This window comes from Sapajus apella, unplaced genomic scaffold (genome assembly GCF_009761245.1).
Source record: "Sapajus apella isolate SASKATOON/1434 unplaced genomic scaffold, GSC_monkey_1.0 scaffold12, whole genome shotgun sequence".
Classification (NCBI taxonomy): Eukaryota; Metazoa; Chordata; class Mammalia; order Primates; family Cebidae; genus Sapajus; species Sapajus apella.
The window spans coordinates 31,463,229-31,488,228 of record NW_022436952.1 but is presented as its reverse complement, the minus strand read 5'-3'; the positions used below and the strand labels follow the sequence as shown (position 1 = coordinate 31,488,228).

General features: G+C 41.2%; 1 protein-coding gene and 1 pseudogene across 4 annotated transcripts in view; one reads left to right on the top strand and one right to left on the bottom strand.

Annotated features, from left to right (window-relative positions):
• The window catches only part of TADA2A (transcriptional adaptor 2A), a 70,800-nt gene that overhangs the window by 19,100 nt on the left and 26,700 nt on the right, over positions 1-25,000 (bottom strand). For 3 of the 4 annotated variants that reach the window (XM_032280798.1, XM_032280795.1, XM_032280797.1), the window contains 4 exons: positions 20,563-20,654; positions 18,081-18,238; positions 16,121-16,209; positions 13,106-13,178 (listed from right to left, as the gene is read on the bottom strand). In XM_032280798.1, coding sequence (XP_032136689.1) covers positions 13,106-13,178; positions 16,121-16,209; positions 18,081-18,238; positions 20,563-20,654 — 412 coding nt within the window. The remainder of the gene's footprint in view (positions 1-13,105; positions 13,179-16,120; positions 16,210-18,080; positions 18,239-20,562; positions 20,655-25,000) is intronic. The other variant, XM_032280799.1, reaches the window with a different exon arrangement.
• LOC116552500 lies at positions 5,262-5,966 on the top strand (annotated as a pseudogene).

Genomic DNA, 25,000 nt, shown 5'->3' with positions numbered 1-25,000 from the left:
TGAGTAGCTGGGATTACAGGCACGCGCCACCATGCCCAGCTAATGTTTTTTGTATTTTTAGTAGAGACGGGGTTTCACCATGTTGACCAGGATGGTCTCGATCTCTTGACCTTATGATCCACCCGCCTCGGCCTCCCAAAGTGCTGGGATTACAGGCTTGAGCCACCGTGCCCGGCCTAATTTTTGTATTTTTAATAGAGATGGGGTTTTACCATGTTGGCCAGGCTGGTCTTGAACTCCTGACCTCAAGTAATCTGCCTGCTTTGGCCTTCCAAAGTGCTGAAATTATAGGCGTGAGTCACTGCACCTGGCCCCATTCTTGTTTCCTATCATTCTCTCATATGCACTATACACCATGCACACAAAAACAAACGGCCCAATATCACACATCTGTTAAGTACAGAGCAGAGATCCAAACCTAAGCAGTCTGGTTCCAGAGTCTTAAGTAGGAAAACACTCTGAAATTGTTTAAATGTTTACTTTCGGGCCGGGCGCGGTGGCTCAAGCCTGTAATCCCAGCACTTTGGGAGGCCGAGGCGGGTGGATCACGAGGTCAAGAGATCGAGACCATCCTGGTCAACATGGTGAAACCCCGTCTCTACTAAAAAAAATACAAAACATTAGCTGGGCATGGTGGCGCGTGCCTGTATTCTCAGCTACTCAGGAGGCTGAGGCAGGAAAATTGCCTGAACCCAGGAGGCGGAGGTTGCGGTGAGCCGAGATCGCGCCATTGCACTCCAGCCTGGGTAACAAGAGCGAAACTCCGTCTCAAAAAAAAAAAAAAAAATGTTTACTTTCTCTGTGTTACTCCTATATTCTAAATCTGACTTAATTGAAAATGCAATATATATTTTTAAAAGCCTCAGAGGCAAAAAACTCCCACAGCCTTTTTATAGCCAGAAGACCTTAGGGTTAAGAAATGAATGCCAGATATTAACAACGCTAGAAGAAAATATGAGTAATGCAAAACTTAGCACTATGCTACATTAAACCTTTCTTTTCACCTATGGATTCTGAAAGCACCTTAAGATTTAATGATTGCAATAGATTCTGACATTGTCTTAATAATTTATCAATTAAGCTTTGCGTAAGTTGAGTATTTGGTGTTTTTTAATTACTGTATGTATTTATAGAAGAGGCTATCTAAAGCACAATATAACCTACCATGTGTCCTCTGAAAAAATAAAATACATTATTCAAATATTAGGTAATATAATTTACTTTTTTATAGTCCAATCTTTATTTAAGAATCTGATCTGTCAACTTGGTGTTTTCCACCAACTGGGGAGCTGACACATTCACAGGCTTCACAATCTTTTGTGTAGATGCTGCCTTTATGGGTGCCTTAGAAGCAACCATTGTGGTCTTTTTAGATGCTAACTTTGCCTTTTTTGCTTCCTTAGCAGCCCTGCTAGCTTGTTCTCATTAAGCCTTTTTAACTTCAGGTTTATCATTCTCCTTGGCCATTATATTAGCAAGAGATGCACCAGTTACGGCCCTCTGGAATTTGACTGCTCAGCAGGTTCTTTTCTTTTGAATTTCTTCAAAGTGTCCCTTTTTTGTGCTTTTTTCCATAGAGGACAATCCAGTTTCTCTGCTGAGGATTCCTCTTAGCAAGGAATGCTGTCAGCCAGGCACTGTGACTCACGCCTGTAATCCCAGCACTCTGGGAGGCCCAGGTGGGTGGATCACCTGAGGTCAGGAGTTCAAGAACAGCCTGGCCAACATCATGAAACGCTGTCTCTACTAAAAATACAAAAAATTAGCTGGGCGTGGTGACGGACACCTGTAATCCCAGCTACTCGGGAGACTGAGGCAGAAGTATCACTTGAACCTCAGGAGGCGGAGGCAGAGGCTGCAGTGAGCTGAGATTGTACCACTGCACTCCAGCCTGGTCAACAAGAACAAAACTCTGCCTCCAAAAAAAACACAAAAAACAAAAAACATCAGTTCTTTCAAGGTAGTAAGCTTCAATGCAAAATAGAGCCCACAGCCTCTGGAATGCTGATTAACTCTGAACAGTAATACAATCTCATTCCTCATCCAAAGAATGTGAGATCCAAGTTCCAGTTTAGCCCATGAGGGCAACCAGTCAACACATCCTTACATATTCTACTACAGTAAGTTTTAAACCATATTTTCAAATAAAATCTTATTTAGAACAGATAAGTCAGATCTGCTCTAGCTGAACTCCTTCTGCCTGTTCTGCCTTCAGCTGCCTTTTCCAGAAGTGGTCCCTGAAGGTACCTCCATAGAACAATTGGAAGCCACACTTCTGCTGGAACTAAATTTTAGGGTAGAAAAAGTGGGACCGATTAAGTAAGAGAACAGAACACAATGGCTCATTAGAACCAACCATTTCTTTTATTACATGAAAGCAAACAAATATTGAGCAATGTACAATCCTGATGCACTGTTAATATAATAACCCTGATAAGATAATAGAAATAAATTCTGATTCCCCATACTGACTCATTACTGTGCATCTTACTGCTCCCTGGCCTTAAGATATTCTTTTCTTTTTTTTTTTTTTTTTTTTTTCCTCTTTCTCTATCTCTACATCTCATCTGCAGGATATTCTTAGACTGGAAAGTTCAATACCAAAATCTTACATGCTGGGCTATGAGCAGATGTCCTATATTATGCATGTAACTTCAATCACTGGGAGATGTCCAGGAGCACTTTATCCAGGCCATTCTCCCTTGGGTCTGAGATAAAAATAACCTAACTCCTAGCTGGATAATCTGAAGAGGTGAGGAAATGCAGTATTTTAAAGTTTAAGCGTAAAAAAGAAAAATCAACTACCATGGATTCTTTTTGTTCATTTCTAACAAGTTCAAATATTTAAACAACATTGGTTTACTTTTCCTTATAACTGCCCACAAACTAAAAATAATTCAACACTGTCAGGTCCAAGATTTAAGGTAACAATTTTCTTTTTTTTTTTTTGAGACAGAGTCTTGCTTTGTTGCCAGGCGCCAGGCTAGAGTGCAGTGGCATGATCTCAGCTCACTGCAACCTCCACCTCCTGGATTCAAGCAATTCTCCTGCATCAGCCTCCCGAGTAGCTGGGACTGCAGGCGCACGCCACCACTCCCAGCTAATTTTTTTGTATTTTTAGTAGAGACGGGGTTTCACCATGTTGGCCAGGATGGCCTCGATCTCCCGACCTCATGATCCGCCCACCTCAGCCTCCCAAAGTGCTGGGATTACAGGCTTGAGCCACCGCGCCCAGCCAAGGCAACAGTTTTCAAACTTTATTTATTTTTTTTTTTGAGACAGAGTCTTGCTCTGTCACCCAGGCTGGAGTGCAGTGGAGCGATCTTGGCTCACTGCAACCTCCACCTCCCGGAGCAATTCTCCTGCATCAGCCTCCTGAGTAGCTGGGATTACAGGCGCACACCACCACGCCTGGCTAATTTTTGTATTTTTAGTAGAGATAGGGTTTCACCATGTTGGTTAGGCTGGTCTCGAATTCCTGACATCCTGATCTGCCTGCCTCGGTCTCCCAAAGTGCTGGGATTACAGGTGTAAGTTACCATTCCCAGCCTCAAACTCTTTTTTTTTTAGGTAGCAGAACTCTTTCTACAAATGAAATATTTCTTGATTTATAGGGTTGTTACATGTAAGAGTCCAGATAACACAGAATGCCTATTCCTGTCATTGTATTGTAACACAGCTGCTGTGGAATGATGGGCTTTAGAACACTACGCTGGTGGCGATGCACTTTACAAGCCTATGTGGTAGAAGTGGTGGGTAGGAAGAAAAAGGAGAGGTAGTGCCTCTGACATACAGTATTACCAAATGCAAGTTTTACAGGGGACTCTATCTATCTCTTAAGAGAAAGAAAAGAACAGGAAGTCAATAGTTCAAGGCAGAAAGGGAAACAAATATAATAAAGACAGCTAAAACACACTGAATATTTACCATATTTCAGGATCTTGTTTTTTTTAGATAGAGTCTTACTCTGTTGCCTAGGCTGGAGTGCACTGGCACAATCTCAGCTAACTGCAACCTCCACCTCCCAAGGTTCAAGCAATTCTCCCACCTCAGCCTCCCAAGTAGCTGGGATTACAGGTGCGTGCCACCAAGTCCAGCTAATTTTTTTATTTTTAGTAGACACGGGGTTTCGCCATGTTGGTCAGGCTGGTCTGCAACTCCTGACCTCAAGTGATCTGTCCGAGTTGGCCTCCCGAAGTGCTGGGAACACAGGTGTGAGCCACCACACCTGGCCATATTTCAGGATCCCCTTATCTCACTTATCTACCCTGTAAGATGAATTTAATAGGAAAGAAATGTTTTGAAGAGCCAGTAAAAGTACTACTAATTTTAACAAAACATTTCTGTGATTTTTTTTATTTTTTATTTTTGAGAGAGTTTCACTCTTGTCGCCCAGGCTGGAGTGCAACAGCACAGTCTCTGCTCACTGCAACCTCTCCCAGGTTCAAGCAATTCTTCCCTGGCCTCCCAAGTAGCTGGGATTACAGGTACCCACCACCACACTCAGCTACTATTTGTATTTCTACTAGAGATGCGGTTTCACCATGTTGGCCAGGCTGATCTCGAACTCCTAACCTTAGGGGATCTGCCTGTTTCAGCCCCCCAAAGTGCTGTGATTACATGCATGAGTCATTGTGCCAGGCCCATTTCTGTGATTTTTGTAAGACACAACATGCCATGTTGTTTCCTGAGATTTGTGTGGGAGTGATTTAATTTTTTAAAAAGCCCAGGCATGGTGACTCACACCTGTAATCCCAGCACTTTGAGATACCGAGGTGGGTGGATGGCTTGAGCTCAGGAGCTCGATACTAGCCTGGGCAACATAGTCAAACCCTATCTCAACAAAAATGAACCAAAAAATTAGCCAGACATGGTAGTGCGTGCCTGTAAGTCCCAGCTACTTGGGAGGCCGAGGTGAAAGGACTGCTTGAGCCCAGGAGGCAGAGGCTGCAGTAAGCTGAGATCACACCACTGCACTCCAACCTGGGCTACAGAGGGACCCCCATCTCAAAAAAAAAAAAAAGGGGCCTGTAATCCCAGCACTTTGGAAGGCTGAGGTGGAAGGATTGCTTGAGGCCAGGAGTAGTTTTGAGACCAGCCTGGGCAACACACTGAGATTCTGTCTCTACAAAAAAACCATTTTTTTTTTTTCAAGGCAAAGGTTTTTTTTTTACCCAAAAAAAAAAAAAAAGAAAGGCAATTGAATTGTTTTGAAGCTGAAGGGCATGGGCAAAGGGGGTCCCCAGGCAGTGAACTCCCTGCAGGTGGGTTAGGGAGGGATGAAAGGCTCTGACATACAGGTTATAAACGCCATGGCTATGACTAGTGTCAAGCTGCTTGCTGGTATTTTAAGAAAACCAGACGTCTGGATTGGACTCTGTGGTGTTCTCCGAAGGACAACTTTGTCATACAATCTCTGTACTTACTGGAATCGATACTTGTATTTGTCTAGTACCAAGTTACATGCACCAAATTATAAAACACTTTTCCATATTTTCTCGCTGAGACTCCCAGGGCTTTTAATATCTCCAGAATATATTTTTCCATTTTCCATATGACTCAAAAGTAATATAAGCTCTAAAAAATCTACTAAAAAGTCTCTGCAAAAAGATGATGAAGAGGACTCTTATGAAGAAAGTGATCATGACAAGATGAGCGAGCAGGAAGCGAAGCTTGAGGATGACCCTACTACACTGAAAGACCATAAAGCCGTGGAAAAAGCAGTGCAGTCTTTTTGATATGATGCTGTCCTGAAGATGGGCCTAGACATTGGGAGAAACAAAGTGGAATATGCATTCTACAAAGGGGAACTCAGGCTGAATGAGGAAAAATTATGGAAGAAAAGCAGAATAGTCAAAGTGGGAGATACACTGGATCTTCTCACTGGAGAGGATAAATATTTGAGGAGAAGACTGAAAGTAAAAAATACAGTGGGGTACAATGGTGGAAAATTTAAAGTTGCTTAAGAAGAGAATGTCTAAATAAATGGATTGCTTTTTAGCAATAAAGCTGCTTTCTAGTGGCAGAGGATGGGGTCAACTGAGAAAAAGGACATTTTTATGAAAATAAAGTTTAGTGTTTGTGGGGGAAATTTTTTTTTTTTTTTTTTTTTTTTAGTAAATTAGCCAGGTGTGGTGGCATGTCCTAGCTACTCGCAAGGCTAAGGCAGGAGGATCATTTGAGCCTAGGAATTCAAGGCTAAAGTAAGCTAAAGACTGTACTACTGCATTCCAGCCTGGGCAACAGAATGAGACTCTATTTCTTTAAAAAACAAAAAGCCTCTAAATAAATACTGCTGATTAATTGGTACTACAGTTTGATCATTTCAGTAGTTTAAACTTGTACAACTGGCTCTGGAGAACAAAAGGAAGAAAAGAAACACAGAGAAGCAAATGGAGGAGAACTGGAATTCTCCCAGAGAAAAAATCATATTTGAAGCTGTCTCTGAGCATACTCAGATAGCAGCAACTGATTACAAGATCTTAACTGTATGAATAACCTAGGGAGGACCACAGCACAGCAGGCAGAACAGAAATGAGAAAGCAGAATCTACAAAAATGAGAATTATTGGTTCAGTCTACCTAAAGCAGCTGGAAGCTGCAGTATAAGCTGGCAAACAGAGAACCAGAGATCATTAAAAACAAACAAACCAAAACCACCTATAACCTGTCCATTGATACAAGGCCCCTGATATCTCAGCTTTGGGGGAAGCATAGTCTGCCTGTGATTACACTGGAGACTGATTAAGTTTCCAAACGGCTAGACTTAAAATATTTCAAGAAGTGGGCAGAAGTCAGAGGCAGCTCCTTCCCACTGCAATGTATTTCTAACATTGTTCAAAATAGCTAACAACATGTTTCTGTTTTCTTGACAGAAGGCACTTACTGCTTGCTTGGCAAGAAAACCAACTCAGAGGTCTTAACTGCAGGGAGGCCAATCAAAATTCCTACTGCAACCAAACAAGTAGGAACCTGTGACACAGGTATTCCCCAAAGCAACACTTTTTAAAAGCCATTTTTCCCCAAGCTTTTGGCCAAGATGCATACAAATAATTTTGTGAAGGGAAGATCATGCAATCTAATGGCTAAAGTCAGCAACTAGGAAGCATTAGGCCAAGTTTATCCAACCCACAGCTCATGGGTCACATGCAGCTTAGGATGGCTTTGAATGTAGCCCAATACAAATTTATAAACTTTCTTAAGACATTATGAGGTTTTTTGTTTTTTCTTAGTTCATCAGCTATCATTAATGTATTTTATGTGTGGCCCAGGACAATTTTTCTTCTTCCAATGTGGGCCAGGGAAGCCAAAAAGATTGGATACCCCTACATTAGGCAAATTACTTAACTTCTTTGTGCATTTCCCTAAATGTAAAACAGGAAAATACCTATTCCTCAGAAATGTGTTGAAGCTATAGAAGATAACAAATGTGAAACCTCACAAAAAAAAAAACAGCAACAAACATTCAAGGTTGAGCCTGGGAAACACAGTGAAACCCTGTCTCTACAAAAAAATTTTTAAAATTAGCCAGGTGTGATGGTGCATGCTTGTGGTCCCAGCTACTCAGGAGGTGGAGGTGGGAGGATAGTTTGAGCCCAAAAGGCTTAGGCTGCAGTGAGCCATAATTGTGCCATTGCATTCCAGCCTAGGCAACAGAGCAAGACCTTGTCTCACAAAAAAAAAAAAAAAAAAAAAAAAAATCAAGGTTGTAAAGACAGTTAAGTACTGTACAGTATATTCAGAACACAGACTTGGGGATGACTCTACCTCTTGCTGGCAGTATGATTCCAAGCAAGTTATCTGACCTTTCCATGCTTCAATGTCCTCATCTGTAAAATGAGGATAATCATAGTAATACCCAACTCATAAGGTTTTGTGAGGATTAAATGACTTAATATATATGAAGGGATTAGAATGGTAACTGACAAATAGTGAATGCTATATGTATTAGCAATTATTATTAATTGTATTCATGTCTGAAATATCCTATATATAAAACAGTGAAATCACTATCAAGTGAAAGGAACTGCCACAGACCAGGCTGGATTTCTGATCTACTAATTGTTAAAGGATTTAAAGGCTAATAATATGCACCAAAGAAATATAATTTGAAAAACACAGTGGGAGGTGAAGGAGTTCACGGATCACACCTAGGAGAGAAAACTTGCTGAAATAACCTTTCCAGACAGAGGGAGAGTAAACTGTACTGTAAACTGTACTAATGTGCAGCCCTGAGAAGTACTGAAAACACAGACCCAGCACATAGGAGGAGCTTATCGTATCTCTTGCTTGCCTGGGTTATGGTACAACAATGACTTAGAAGACACTATAACGAGAATTTTAAGATCTTGAGAAACTCAGGGAAAGAGTACTCCAAAATTTAGGAAGGATTTTTTTTTTTTTTTTTTTTTTAAGACAGAGTCTTGCTCTGTTGCCCAGGCTGGAGTGCAGTGATGCGATCTTGGCTCACCGCAACCTCAGTTTCCTGGGTTCAAGCAGTTCTCTGCCTCAGCCTCCCAAGTAGCTGGGATTACAGGCATCCACCACCACACCCATCTAATTTTTTGTATTTTTAGTGGAGATGGGGTTTCACCATCTTGGTCAGGCTGGTCTTGAACTCCTGACCTCGTGATTCACCCACCTCGGCCTCCCAAAGTGCTGGGATTACAGGCATGAGCCACTACACCTGGCCATTTAGGAAGGATTTTTACAAGTGAAAGGAGATAGGGAAAGAGATGGCAGCAAGAAGAAACTACACTAAGCTTGTGCATTGAGATCTCACAACATACACAAAACGAGAGTTCTAAGATGGAAGTCTTCTGTATCTCTTTCTGAACCAAAAATTTCTGCTTATTTCAATAAAATATGAGTAAACACCAGTTAGGGATCATGGAACTTCTTTTTTCCGATGGATACTGCTTCACTGTGCAGTATCCATCTGAAATACATTCTGAAAGCCTTCTGGTATGGTTGCAATGCAATTAATTATCCCTCCATTGCATCCCAGGACTCTCTAATGAACCATGCAAACCAAATTTATTAAACAAATTCCATGATTCAAGGCAAAAATCTTTGTGTGGGTAAAGAAAAGGTCTTGGTGTTATCAGCTGATATTCTGGATAGGTTTTAAATATAAAACCCAGCTACAGTCTGCAACCTTCCAGTAGTTCTAAAGGAGGGACCATAAAAAGAATGTTGTTGCCGGGCGCGGTGGCTCACGCCTGTAATCCCAGCACTTTGGGAGGCCGAGGTGGGTGGATCGAGACCATCCTGGTCAACATGGTGAAACCCCATCTCTACTAAAAATACAAAAAATTAGCTGGGCATAGTGGCGCGTGCCTGTAATCCCAGCTACTAAGGAGGCTGAGGCAGGAGAATTGCCTGAACCCAGGAGGAGGAGGTTGCAGTGAGCCGAGATCGCGCCGTTGCACTCTAGCCTGGGTAACAAGAGCGAAACTCCGTCTCAAAAAAAAAAAAAAAAAAAAAAAAGAATGTTGTTAATGCTCAGTAATGTTAAAAGCATAATGGTATAATGGAATGGTAATAACACCAATCTGAATTATGTACCATCTTTCATTAGAGACATTTACACTCTGACTAATTGGTGTCACTTCTTCTTTAATGGCAGAGGGCGCAAAGAAATAGCACGCAAGATTCCAAGGACTTACTCACGATTACGCAGTGACTCAGAAGCAAGCTTGAGGCTGAATCAGTGTCCTGATTTCCACAAAATCTGTGCCCCTCTCTCTGTTCCAGGTGTGCTTATAAAGCTCTTTTTCATTTCTTCCTGAATTTCCTTGGGCTCCTAGTGCACTTTACTGAGTGTTCTGGGAGAGACAGCTCGGGGACAATGTGCTGTCACATTACTATGTCGGGGACATAGTAATGCTGCCACAGGGGCTACTGTAAGAACTCAGAGCTGTAAACAAAGTACCTCTCTGTGGCATGAGCAAGTCATTCCTTTGATCTGTAGTGCTGACGAGCTTCTTTAAAATGTTATAATCTTTTTTATTGTTTAGAGGTCGGGGGGAGGGTCTCATTTTGTTGTCTAGGCTGATCTTGAACTCCTGGGCTCAAGAAATCCTCCTGCTTTGGCCTCCCAAAGTGTTAGGATTACATGTGTGAGCCACTATACCCAAATCTAAAGTGTTATCACCTTTTTAAAAGCATTGATTTAGGGCCAGACACAGTGGCTCATACCTGTAATCCTAGCACTTTGGGAGGCCGAGGTGGGCAAATCAGTTGAGGCCAGGAGTTTGAGACCAGCCTTGCAAACATGGCAAAACCCACCTCTACTAAAAATATAAAAATTAGCTGGGCATGGTGGCACATGCCTGTGATCCCAGCTATGCCAGAGGCTGAGGCACGAGAATCATTTGAGCCCGGGAGGCAGAGGTTGCAATGAGCCAAGATCATGCTACTGTGCTCCAGCCTGGGTGACACAGTGAGACTCTGTCTCAAAAAGAATAAATAAAAAATAAAAACACTCATCTAAACATCTTATAGTTTACTATGGAGGAGGGGAGAAAGAATTGTTATTTATGCTGTGTTAAAACTACTATGTATAAAGATTAATGCTTCAGTTCCAGTTCAAATGAAAATCAATAATTTCCAGGGCTATAGAAACTTCAGGGAGAATACAAATACCTTAAGTATGTTATGGGTTTGAAAAGCTAACTGAACTATAAATTGCTAATCAATCAATTGCTTCTGTTTTTTTTTAATCCCCACTTAATTACAAAAAGGACCCCAAGTGCACTGGAAGGAACTGTAAGCCCTGCTCCCACAAAGAACAAAATTAAATACCGACCATCACTAGTTTTCTTAATAATGTTGAGAAGTATGAATGAAGACCTGGATTAGGCTCTAGAGAAGTGATTCAGCCATTATTAACATTATAGATGTTGACTTTAAAAATTTGTAAAAAATAAATATATAAGTAAAAATAAAAACCAGGGAGGAGGAGGAAGAAAAACAGTAATAAAATTTGTTTTAAGGGCTTTTTTTTTTTTTTTTTTTTTTTTTAGAGACAGGATCTCACTGTGTTGTCCAGACTGGTCATGCATGAACTCCCAGCCTCAACAGATCATCCAGCCTCGGCCTCCCAAAGTGCTGGGATTACAGGTGTGAGCCACCATTCCCAGCCAAAAATTTAGTATTTTTGAACAGTATCTAAAAGAATGATATTTATGAAGCTGCCCCTTTTGCATAGAGTAGTCTGGCTTTCTATAAGAAAGATACAAGCCAGAAAACAGTACCATTTTAATTAAAGCTGGTGCGTATGAGGAGAAATACTGAATGGCAGTCTGCATACTACCTTCAAAGGAAACACCACAAGAGGCGAGAAAAGACAACATGAGTCACTGGGATTGAAAAGAAGAGACTGACATGGAAGACTGAACAAATACAATGGATTTAGTGAATGCTAAAGTAGTTTGCTTTCAAGCTTTCCTCTTTTAGTTCAATCTGCATCACTCTGACTTTCTTTAAAGCTGTGTGGGAGAAGAGGAGGAATAAAATTTTGCAGAAAGAAAAAAGCATTGCTCAAGAAATGTGTAGAGAAAAATTTCTTAAGGTAAAATTTTTTATGAGGACTACTTCTTTATCTTATATCTGGTAAAACAAATATCCAGGTAGCTCTTCTATGGAGAGAAAAGAATCAAGTTCCCCTTTTAGGGACAGTGTACCAGTTCATGCAACATGACAACCTGATTTCTAATTTAACAAGCGTTCTACTTTATGTCCTGCCTGGGATGTAAGTTTAACAGAAATAATGATGCTGTTGGGGAAATATAGATTCCAATAGAGCATTACTGATCTGCATCATATTCAATTCTCAACTAAAATAAAAAAAAAAGGATTGGGGATTATTATGTAGTATTAGTATATATTAGTATGTAGTTCACTGAAAATGGAAAGAAGGAAAAAAAGAGACTCAAAGTCTAATCATCTACTCTTAACAGTCCCGTGGCATTCACCACTTAAGTTTTAGGAAAAGAGTTAACACAAACCCTTAGAGGGCTAATCAAAGATTAGAATTCAGCATATTGGGGCAGGCATGGTGGCTCACGCCTGTAATCCCAGCACTTTGGGAAGCCAAGGCGAGCAGATCACTTGAGGTTAGGAGTTTGAGACCAGCCTGGCCAACGTGGCAAAACCCCATCTCTAATAAAAATACAAAAATTAGTTGGGTATGGCAGCAGAAACCTGTAATCCCAGCTACTAGGGAAGCTGAGGCACAAGAATCTCTTGAACCTGGGAGGCGGAGGTTGCAGTGAGCCGAGATTGTACCACTGCACTCCAGCCTGGATGACAGAGCGAGACTGTCTCAAAAAGAAAAAAAAAAAAAAAAAAAGAATTCAGCAGTGTTGAAAATTCAACAGTCCTGAGAAACAAGAAATCCCCCATTTGGGCCTAAAAACAAGATCTTGAGAAATTTCCATTCTTTTCCTTGCTATGGGAAATTTGGGGTAATAAAATATAGTGAACATTTAACATTAGCAGTTGCTACTGAAGTCCCAAGAATTCAAACTGATTCCCCTCCTTTTTTTTTTTTTTTTTTTTTTTTTTGAGACGGAGTTTCGCTCTTGTTACCCAGGCTGGAGTGCAATGGCGCGATCTCGGCTCACGGCAACCTCCGCCTCCTGGGTTTGGGTTCAAGCAATTCTCCTGCCTTAGCCTCCCGAGTAGTGGGAACTACAGGCGTGAGCCACCATGCCCAGCTAATTTTTGTATTTTTAGTAGAGACCGCGCCCGGCCTCCCCTCCTTCTAAGAAGGCAAGTGAGGGCGATTTACCCAATTACCTTAGTGTAGACAATTACCTTAGCGTAGACAATTACCTTAGTGTAGACTTGGATAAAAGAACGATCACAAAGTCCAATGGGTATTTCCAACTACTATTATATGCTCAATATTTTTATCCTCATTATAAATTTTATTCACTGTTGTCAAAATCCAACAACAGTAAGTTCAGCAACTTAACCACTAGATTTTTAATTCTGTAAGGGCAGGGGATATGTTTTATTCATCCTTCAACTCCTAGTACCCAAGACAGTGTCATCACATAGTTGGTGCTCAATAAACATTTGACAAAGTAAACTGTTACCATGTAAAATGTCCGAGTCATCTTCAACAAAATCAATGTCTCTCAAGTCCCATTCTGCATAATTGTCAAATTCCTGTTTGGAGGAACAAAAAAATCCCCACCCCAAACCCATCAGCTTTGATTAATGTCTTTATAGTAGACATGCTTTAGAAGTAAACAGAAAATACATCAGCAAACACTTGTTAAAAAAGACTAAATAGGCCAGGCACAGTGGCTCACGCCTGTAATCCCAGCACTTTGGGAGGATGAAGCAGAAAGATCGCAAGGTCAGGAGTTTGAGACCAGCCTGACCAACATGGTAAAACCCCAACTGTACTAAAACTACAAAAATTAGTCGGTCATATTGGCACAAACACCTGTAATCCCAGCTACTCAGGAGGCAAAGGCAGGATAAGCCCTTGAACCTGGGAGGCGGAGGTTGCAGTGAGCCAAAATAGCACCACTTCACTCCAGCCTGGTGACAGAGTGAGACTTTGTCACCAAAAAAAAAAAAAAAACTAAATAGGGTAAAAGGCCACAATACTGACACAGGTAATAGGAAGTCTAAGAGGCTTACAAGCAGTAGTGACAAGAGAAAATTGGAATAGTTATGAGTTTAGGAGTAAAGCTAAACATATTGCTCTAAAAACTAAAATTAGTCTGAGCCAGGCACAGTGGCATGCACCTGTAATCCCAGCTACTCAGGAGGTATAGGTGGAAAGATCACTCAAGATCAGGAGTTCAAGACTGCCTAGAAAATAGAGCAAGATCCTATCGCTGAAAGAAATAAAGTCAGTTCATTTCTCAGAATATTTAACTTGATTAGACTTTTAAATATTTAGGCAAGAAAACGGTATTTAATAATCTACCTTTTATCTTTTGAGGGGGTCTGTTTATTCAGTAATACCACTTATACAGTTCAATGGGTAGATTTGTTCATATTCTATTCAATGAGTATAATGCATGGGTATAGAGTCTACAGGGCAGTTCTTACAGTATTACTGACCATGAACAAAATGCTGACCTGGGTGTCACGAGCAAAACTGCCTGTAGTTTGCTAAACTTTCAAGTTATCTTCAAGATCTTGGACTACATTTTTTTTTTTTTTTTTTTTGGAGACAGGGTCTCACTCTGTCACTCAGGCTGGAGTGCCGTGGGGTGATCTTGGCTCACTGCAGCCTCAAACCCCCATGCTCAAGTGATCCTCTTGCCTTAGCCTCTCAAGCAGTTGGGCCTACAGGCATGTGCCACCATACCCAGGTAATTTTTGGTTTTGGGTTTTTTTTTTTTTTTTTTTTTTGTAGAAACGGACTTTTGCCATGTTGCCCAGGCTGGTATCAAACTCTTTTTTTTTTTTTGAGACAGAGTTTCACTCATGTTACCCAGACTGGAGTGCAATGGCGCCATCTTGGCTCACTGCAACCTCCGCCTCCTGGGTTCAGGCAATTCTCCTGCCTCAGCCCCCTGAGTAGCTGGGATTACAGGCACGCACCACCATGCCCAGCTAATTTTTTGTATTTTTAGTAGAGATGGGGTTTCACCATGTTGACCAGGATGGTCTCGATCTCTTGACCTCGTGATCCACCCACCTCGGCCTCCCAAAGTGCTGGGATTACAGGCTTGAGCCACCGCGCCCAGCTGGTATCAAACTCTTGAGCTCAAGCAGTCCACCTGCCTCAGCCTCCCAAAGTGCTGGGATTTACAGGTGTAAGCCACTGCACTTGGCCAAGCTATCTTTCAAGATGTGAATTAGATGATAAATCAAGAGACTTGTGGCTACATTCACATGACTTTTAATTTCACGGCTGAGCAAGGAACATACACTTTTTATACACATTCGTCATTCTTTATATACCTGTGGATATACGACAGGAGTCAGTAAACTACTATCCAGTCTACTGCCTGTTTTTGTACATAAAGTTTTACTGGAACACAGGCATACTCATTTTTCTTGTATTATCCCATGCTGCTTTAGCACAATGATGACAAAGTGTAGTTACAACAGAAACTTTATAGCATACAAAACCTAAAATATTTACTATCTGGCCTTTAATAAAAAATGTCTGCCAATCCCTGATACAGTACAATCTTGAAAGCCCGTAGGTGTACAAGAACCAGACTACAGAAATTTCATACCTAAGAAAGTGGAAGCCAGCACTGATGCAACTTAAGAAATGGCTTTTCTCGGGGTTTTTTGTTTGTTTGATTTTTTGGAGACAGGGTCTTGCTCTGTTGTCTAGGGTACAGTTTAGTGGAATGATCACCACTCACTGTAGCCTTAACCTCCCAGGCTCAAGTGATCCTCCCATCTCAGCCTCCCAAGTTGTTGAGACTACAGGCATGTACCACCATGCCAAGCTAATTTTTTATTTGTAGAGACACGGTCTTACTATGTTGCCCACGCTGGTCTCAAACCCCTGGACTCAAGCAATCCTCCATTCTCAGCTCCCAAAGTGTTGGGATTACAGGTGTGAGCCACTGTGCTGTGCCCAGCCAGAAACAGGGTTTTTAAAATTTTGTGTTGTTTTGAGATGGAGTCTCACTCTGTCACCTGGCTGGATTGCAGTGGCTGCAATCTCGGCTTACTGCAACCTCCACCTCCTGCGTTCAAGTGATTCTCCTGCCTCAGCCTCCCAAGTAGTTAGGACTACAGGCATGCACTACCACGTCTAGCAAATTCTTGTATTTTTAGTAGAGACAGGGTTTCACCATGTTGGCCAGGATAGTCTCGATCTCTTGATCTCATGATCTGCCCTCCTTGACCTCCCAAAGTGCTGGAATTACAGGCATGAGCCACCATGGCCGGCCCAGAAACAGGTTTTTTGTTTAAAGAACTTTTACTGTTCCATATGTGAAAATGTTTCAAATGAGAAAAGGCACTCACGTAAAAAAATGTGGCTGTCTAAAGGCTCTATAAATTATAGTACTTTGAAAAAAATCTCCTTTTAGTTGTATGGTATCTATGGTGAGACAGAAGGCTCAAGAGAAATAAAAACAAGTTTTTCCTACTTTGTGCTAAAAACACGTTTCTCCTACCTCAATGAAATCTGCTCGAGCTGGCATGTACCCGGCCATGTCCCGAGAAAGCAAGGAGTCAAAGGTAGGTCGGGGAGGGTCATCTGTAGCTGGAAGAATTTAGAAGTTTTCTGAGTTAATTAATACAATATTGGCATGAAAAAAATGACATAAAAATAGTCCAATAATAAGTAAAACTTAAAATGGTTTTTCTAAAAGGAAAAGTGAAAAAGATTAAGTATTATGGGAACAGATTTTTTAAAAAGAAAAACTAACTCAAGTAATCCTTTAAGGAAATATAGAGAAACTTCTTCCGATTTTTGTTTTCCTAAAATGAAAGGAAACCATGACTTTTTTCTTTTAATATTACAGAACCTAAATATTTACCGTTAACTTCAGCTCCCTTCCCCCTTAGGACTAATCTCAATTTACAAAACTCATCCAACTGAGAGGCAAAAAGAAAAAAAAAAACCCAAAGGGGATAAAAAAACCAAACACTGGAATTGGAAGTTAGCTTGAATTAAGTCCCAGCTGTAACACACACTAGTCCCATGACCCTGCACAAACTAACCTTTCTGAATTGGCTTCCTAGTGTGTAAAACAAAAGCACTTGCTTTGCCCAGCTCACTGGGTTGCTGTTGGGAAATAAATGGTCTAATGGATTTGAGAACAAAATGCTAACATCAAAGTGCTATCCAAATAGGTGGTATCAGCTGGGAGTGGCTCACATGTGTAATCCCAGCACTTAGGGAGGCTGAGGTGGGCAGGCAGATCACCTGAGGTCAGGAGTTTGAGACCAGCCTAGTTAACATGGCAAAACCCCATCTCTACTAAAAACACAAAAAATTAGCCAGCTGTGATGGCATGCGCCTGTGGTACCAGCTATTCAGGAGGCTGAGGCACAATTGCTTGAACCCAGGAGGTGGAGGTTGCAGTGAGTATAGAGTGTACTTACTGCAACCTCTCAAAAAAAAAAAAGGGAGGTATCACCAGCCTTTAAGTTAGTCAACTATAAAACTGTTTCTAGAGGGTATGAGGAAAGAGAAAGGGAAGGGAAACCATTCTTATTTCATTACTTGTGCCCTCAGAGTCATTCAGGAAAGATGGTCATTTATAATTCATCGTGTTTTTGGTTATATTTTATTAAGAGACCCACTGGTCCCAGAAGCACATGAGATTAAAAAGTTCGCTATCACTGCCACAACCAAGTGAACAAAGATAACAAATTGCTTCTTGGGAGCGACACTGGGGCAATTAATAATAATGAGTCAAATACTGTATTCTCTAAGCAACTCATATCTATGATTATAAACTCTCCAAAGAGATTACAAAAAAACTTGTACTCAGAACAGCATAGAAACAATATTCCCTTTTTGACATCTTATTTTACAAAAGAAAGCAATGACATTAACTGATATGTTCAAAGGACTCACGGTACGTGGAACTACACATTGGCTTCAAGCACCTTGATGTCCTATATAGAACTCTTGACCCTTAGAATATGTTCCTTCCTTGCCACATTATGATCCTGATTCTTTTTTTTTTTTTTGAGATGGAGTTTCACTCTGTCACCCAGGCTGAAGTGCAGTGGCATGATCTTGGCTCACTGCAACCTCCGCCTTCCTAGTTCAAGTGATTCTCCTGCCTCAGCCTCCTGAATAGCTAGGATTACAGTTGTGTGCTACCATGCCCAGCTAACTTTTAGACTTTTAGTAGAGACAGAGTTTTGCCATGTTGGCCGGGCAGGTCTTGAACTCCTGACCTCAAGTGATCAGCCTGCCTTGGCCTCCCAAAGTGCTGGGATTACAGGCATGTGCCACTGCGCCAGGCCAATCGTGACTCTTAATAGTTGCCATACTAAGTCCTCCTATCTTCCATGATATTATTAATTGTCCAACTCATCAAATCACTGTTTATCTGCTACTGAAACAAGGCCCAAGGATGAGCAAAGTGTCTCTTATCAAGATAGGGAGGCACTTACAGTGAAATGGAATGGCTGTGTCAGCAGTTTTTGCTTCCTCTGCTTGTTTCAGGTTCAGCAGGGTAGACGCAAACAGAGGGTTATTGATGAAATGCTTCATATAGTGTTTCTCACACTCCTCCTTGGTCTTGGTGCACATTTGATTGGCTACATCCTGCCTAGAGGATTGTCAGGAAAAAGAAAGAAGAAAGTAGTACTCTAATTTATACATAATAGTAAAAGCATCATTTGCTCTTTCAATATTTTAAGTCATATCCACATAATGACTGCACTCTGCTATTTCTAAACTGGTATCATGAAGGTATCAGCAGAACAATAAGACAAACATAAGCCTAGATTGGTGTAATCTGATGTTCCAAATCTTGCTAGTCTGAGACACAGAAATAATGACTAAGAAGTCCTTTCCTTTCCATTTAAAGATGATGACGGGAAAATCTGTAAATTCTCCTGTGAGCTAAGCCCTAGAGAAATAATTGCTATAAATAATAAGTAGTGACTTCAGAACGTTAAAAATATACAGAAATATAATTTTATTTTGCATAATATCTTATGGTTTACAAAACACTCATGTAAACATTTCTTTACTAGTGCTGTGAGATGCCAGACACTGAGTTAGAAATATTCACAACAGAATTTAAGTTAAACCGTGTATTAAATTTGTGGTATGGGTATTGTTATTAACTCAATTTCAAAGAAGAAAAAATTAGGTCCAAGAGAATTAATAAACTTGCTTAAGAATCTGGCCAGGCACGGTGGTGCACACCTGTTTCAGCACTTTGGGAGGCCAAGATGAGAAGATGACTTGAACCCAGGAGTTCAAGACCAGCCTGGGCAACGTGGTAAAATCTTATCTCAACAAAAAATACAAAAATTAGCTGGGGATGGTTGCACATGTGTAGTCCCAGCTACTCGGAAGCCTGAATGGGGAGCGTCACTTGAGCCCAGAAGGTCGAAGACGCAGTGAGTTGAGATCATGTTCTGTACTCCAGCCTGAGCGACAGAGCAAGATCCTGTCTTTAAATAATAATAAAAATTTAAAATTAGCTGAGTATGGTGGCACACACCTATTGTTCCAACTTCTTGGGAGTTCTGAGGAGAGAAAATCCCTTGAGCCCAGGAGTTCAGGGTTACAGTGAGCTGTGATTGCACCACTGCATTTCAGCCTGGGTGATAAAGTGAGACTGTCTCAATTTGGGAAAAAAAAAAGAGCCCTGACTTGAGCCAAGGTAATGGAGAGGTAGAGGTGGAAGTCCTCTCCTCAAGGTCTTTTTTCCACAACGCTTCACTTGTCCTCCCCTAAGGCATCACTCACTGTATTCTGTTTTGTGTACTTCAATCACTTGTACAGATATTTTGAGTCCCCCTGCTAAACTAAAAGCTTCCTGAAGGCAGGATGCATCTCATAATTCTTGGCTCTAGCCCACTCACTGCCAAATTTAGTGCCTTATCCACAGTGAGTAGAGTAGAGAAGCTGTATCTTTTTTGTGTTCTTTGTTAAGAGAGGAGAACAGACAGAGAAGATTAGCCTATTTTAGAGATGATGGTAAGCAAAACTTTAAAAACTAGGCTAAAGATGACTAGCAAGCTCCTCACAAGTGATTACTTTTCTACCTCCTTTGGTATTCCTCATTGTACACAATATTTTATGATGCTTAATAAAGAATGAATGAATGAATACAAGCAAAATGTGAAATAAATTCAGGTCTCCTTTTTCAGGTCCTTGGACTTCAGGGAGGCAGCAGAGTTTATTCTAATGAACACCAAGAAAGATTATATACACTACCAAGTCAGGACAGGGAGGACCTAATTAAGAGTCCTTCAATAATAAGTTATGCAATTATGAGAAATCATTTCAACCCCCTAGGCTTCAGATAATATGTGAACAAAATATATTCAATAATGCCTCCGCTATCTAGTTCATAAAATAAAATCATCCATATGAAAGCGTTCCCAAAGGTAAAAATTAAAGTGGTGGTATTATTATTAAGTGGTGCTGCCCCCTAGGGCAACAGCAATGAGTGATGTTCAATTCAGCCAGTCTTGGACTAAGGCAGGAAAGCTAAAAACACAGAACGTTATCAGAAAGCCTGTGAAACTTGAATCTTAGGTATGACCATCTAGGTAAAGTCCAATTCACTTAAATGACTAGGGCATCTATAACCAACAAAAATGCATAAAATCAGAAGGGAGCAATAACTAACGAAACTAAACTTCCCTACTATTCAGAAAGGAATAATCAATCTTTCCATTGGTGATACATCGAAAGTGGTTCAGTTATGGACCACTAAACATCCCATATTCTTGTGACACATTTTGGCATTGGAAAAATAATGTCCAAAAGGGACAAACTTGTCTCTAAATCACGTGTTGATAAGAAAGCAATACATATTTTCTCTTCCTGAGGTTCCTTCCTTTACTCTTCAACAACAGCTTCTCTTCTGAGCCCACTAGGGCAGGACAACTCTTAACACGAAGTTCTTACCAATTTCCAAAGCCACAGTCCATCACAGCTTCTAAAAGGGCCATTTCTTCTTGAGCAGTCCAGCTGGGGTCAAGGACAGGAAAATCTGAGGTCTAAGGAGAAAAAAGTTTTACTTAAGAACAGAGATAAAAATGGAATCTAGGGGCCAGGCATGGTGTCTCATGCCTATAATCCCAGCACTTTGGAAGGCCCAGGCGGGCAATCACTTGAGGTCAGGAGTTCGAGACCAGTCTGGCCAATTCGGTGAAACCTCATCTCTACTAAAAATAAAAAACTTAGTTGGGCATGTAGTCCCAGTTACTCGGGAGGCTGAGGCAGGAGGATCGTTTGAATCCGGGAAACAGAGGGTGCAGTGAGCTAAGACTGCACCATTGCACTTCAGCCTAGGCGTCGCAGCGAGACTCCATCTCAAAAATAAAAAAAGGAATCTAGGAACCTCAACTGTAATACTAGTTCATAGTTGAATGATGAGAGATACCTAAAGTATATTCTTATTAGTTGTCTACCTCTCCCACTCATTTCCACAATTAGCTAGAAGGGCTTCCATATCACCTATAAATGCCATGCAATTCATGCAGATATATATACATTTTTAAACTTAACACAGAGGTAGAAATAAATATTTTAGTATGTTCCCATTTAGCTAAGAAAGAGGAAAATACAAATATGTATGTATTTTTTTTTTTTTTTTGAGACGGAGTTTCGCTCTTGTTACCCAGGCTGGAGTGCAATGGCACGATCTCGGCTCACCGCAACCTCCGCGTCCTCGGTTCAGGCAATTCTCCTGCCTCAGCCTCCTGAGTAGCTGGGATTACAGGCACGCACCACTGTGCCCAGCTGATTTTTTTTTTGTAGTTTTAGTAGAGACGGGGTTTCACCGTGTTGACCAGGATGGTCTCGATCTCTTGACCTCGTGATCCACCCGCCTCGGCCTCCCAAAGTGCTGGGATTACAGGCGTGAGCCACCGCGCCCGGCCAGTATTTTTTTAAATGGAAGAATAAACCACACTTTTTTTTTTGTTTTTTGTTTAAGGTTACCTATGGGGAAGAAGAAAGAGAACAGGGTAGAAAGAAGAGGGATAGAAGCCCAACTTTTCTGATTGGTCTGGAGTTCAAGAAGAGGCTAGCCAACCCCATAGAAATGGTGAAACCCCATTTCTACTAAAAATACAAAAATTAGCCAGGTATGGTGGCACACACCTATAGTCCCAGCTACTCGAGAGGCTGAGGTAGGAGAACTGCTTGACCCCCAGAAGGCGGAGGCTGCAGCGAGCCAAGATTGCACCACTGCCCTCCAGCATGGGTGACAAAGCGAGACTCTGTCCCAAAAAATAAAAATAAATTTCAAAATCTTAAGAATAAAACACAAAATGTAACAAACTTGAAAATCAATTTGAAGGCATAAACACACAGAAAGGAACTATTTCAAGTGATTCTGAAACACTGTAATTTTACTAAATATCTCTAAGTAGGATATACCTCAAAAACAAAAGAAATTGCCAAATATTAAATCATTCTTTAGTATTGGCAGTTATTTTGAGATTACTGTATATGTATAGGTTATGAGGTAAATCAAATAAATAATTACGTTGGTTAGTGTTACTCAAGTGTAATTTTTGGCTTGGAGAAAAAAAAAAATCTAGCTGTAAAATCTGTGAGGTTATACAAAAACCTTGTAGTTGGCCAGGCATGGTGGCTCATACCTGTAATCACAGCATGTTGGGAGCCCTAGATGGGTGGATTTTTTGAGCTCAGAGGTTTGAGGCCAGCCTGGGCAACATAGCAAAACCCCCATCTCTACAAAAACTACAAAAATTAGCTGGGAGTGCTGGCCCATACCTGTGGTCCCAGCACTTTGGGAGATCTGGGTGGGTGGACTGCTTGAGCTCAGGAGTTCAAGACCAGCCCGGGCAACATGGCAAAACCCCGTCTCTACATAAACTACAAAAATTAGCTGGGCATGGTGGTGTACACCAGTGGTTCCAGCTACTTGGCAGGCTGAGGCGGGGGGATCTCTTGAATCCAGGAGGTAGAGTCTGCAGTGAATTGAGACTGTACCACTGCACTCCAGCCTGGGCAAGAAACTCTGTCTCAGAAAAACCAAAAAACAAACAAAGAAAACCCTTGTAGTCTTATATTTAAATTTAAACTTTTATTATGAACTCACTCGTAATTTCCTAACACTGTTCATTGAAAAAGTCTAAAAAAATGACCAACCCAGTAGGAATGGGCACTTCTACTACCCAGTTTGTAGTCTTTAAATACTATTCCGACTAAAAGGAACCAGAACTCCTTAAAGAAAAAGCTAATGGGTCAGGAAATGTATAAGACCAGACTAGAACATTCTGTCATACTGGAAAAGCAAAGCTCTTCTTTTTTTTGAGACAAAGTTTCGCTTTTGCTGCCCAGCCTGGAGAGCAATGGGGCTGCAACCTTCGCCTCCCAGGTTGAAGCATTTCTCCTGCCTCAGCCTCCCATGTAGCTGGGATTGCAGGAATGTGCCACCACGCCCAGCTAATTCTGTATTTTTAATAGAGACAGGGTTTCTCCATGTTGGTCAGGCTGGTCTCAAACTCCTGACCTCAGGTGATCCACCCTCAGCCCCCCAAAGTGCTGGAATTACGGGCGTGACCCACTGCGCCCAGCAGCAAAGAAGCTCTTAAAGACTATAAAGGTCGTATCAAAAAGATTCAGAAGTCAACTTACAGAGGCTCCTGTTACCTAAAAATGGAGTATTTTGAGCATCAATAAGGATAATAATCACAAAGGATTGAAACACACCAAATATTTTAAATATGTAGAGGATGCTAAGGAGCCAATGCATATTTTCAAACACAGTAAATAATGGGAAGTAATCACCATTTATCTTTCCTTTCCCGTACAAACTTTATTCAGAGGGACCACATAACAATGAGAAATTTCTAACTCATAAATTAAAATGGGTGATAGAATTAAAAGATTAATGTTTTGCAATCCTTGGTGAACGAGCAGATCCAACAATGATCCTAAAAGAATCTGAAGTAGTCATTAAATGTAACTACTAATTTATAGGAAACAAAGAAGACAGAGGAACACATTAATCAACAAAATCCAGACTGTACTAACATCTGTAAGACAAACAATCCAGTTTTTAAAAATCAAACAAATAATAAGAAATGATAGAGAGAAGCTTCCGGATTGCTGAACACCTGGAGGGTGTACCCAGAGAGGACAGGAAAGCTCCGTGCCCCCTTCCACACACACCCTGCATCATGCATCTCTTGTGTGTGGCTGCTCATTTTTTAACATCACCAGTGTTAATCTGATACAATAAAATGAGAAGGCACTTCAACTCTGTTCTTCCACCTAAACACCTATAATCCAAATCTAATCATGATAAAATATCAAACCTACGAAGATAAAATTGAGAGACACTGTACAAAACACATTTCAACCTGTCAAGGTCACAAACGAGGAAAGCCTAAGAAACTGTCACAGATTGGAGAAAACATTATGACTAAATGCAATGTGGGATCCCCAATTGGATATTGGAACAGAAAAGGACATTTGGGGAAAATCCAGAGAAATCTGAGTAAAATCTATAGTTACTAGTATTAAAGCAATGTTCATTTCTTTCTTCCTTTTTTTGAGATACAGTCTTGCTGTGTCAACCAGGCTGGAGTGCACTGGTGTGAACATGGCTGACTGTAACCTCAAACTCCTGAACTCAAGCAATCCTCCTGCCTCCCCAACCCATGTAGCTAAGAATACAAGCATGTGCAACCACACCTACCTAATTTTTAAATTTTTCTGTAGCAATGGGGTCTCGCTAGATTGCCCAGGCTGGTCTCAAACTCCCGGACTCAAACGATTCTCCTACCACACCCTCTCAAAGTAAATTACAGGAAAGAGCTACCACACCCAGCCAATGTTCATTTCTTAATTTTGACAAATGTACTATAATGTAAGGTGTTAACATTTGGGGAAGCGGGATGAAGGGCATTTGGGAACTCTCTGTACTACGTTTGCAACGTCAGTAAACCTAAAACTGGCTGGGCACGATGGCTCACACCTGTAATCTAGCACTTTGGGAGGCTAAGGTGGACAGATCTCTTGAGTCCAGGAGTTTCAGACCAGCCTGGACAACATCGGAAAACTCCATCTCTATTTTTCTATATATTTAAGAAAATAGGCCAGGCGCGGTGGCTCAAGCCTGTAATCCCAGCACTTTGGGAGGCTGAGGCGGGTGGATCACGAGGTCAAGAGATCGAGACCATCCTGGTCAACATGGTGAAACCCCGTCTCTACTAAAAATACAAAAAATCAGCTGGGCATGGTGGTGCGTGCCTGTAATCCCAGCTACTCAGGAGGCTGAGGCAGGAGAATTGCCTGAACCCAGGAGGCGGAGGTTGCGGTGAGCCGAGATCGCGCCATTGCACTCCAGCCTGGGTAACAAGAG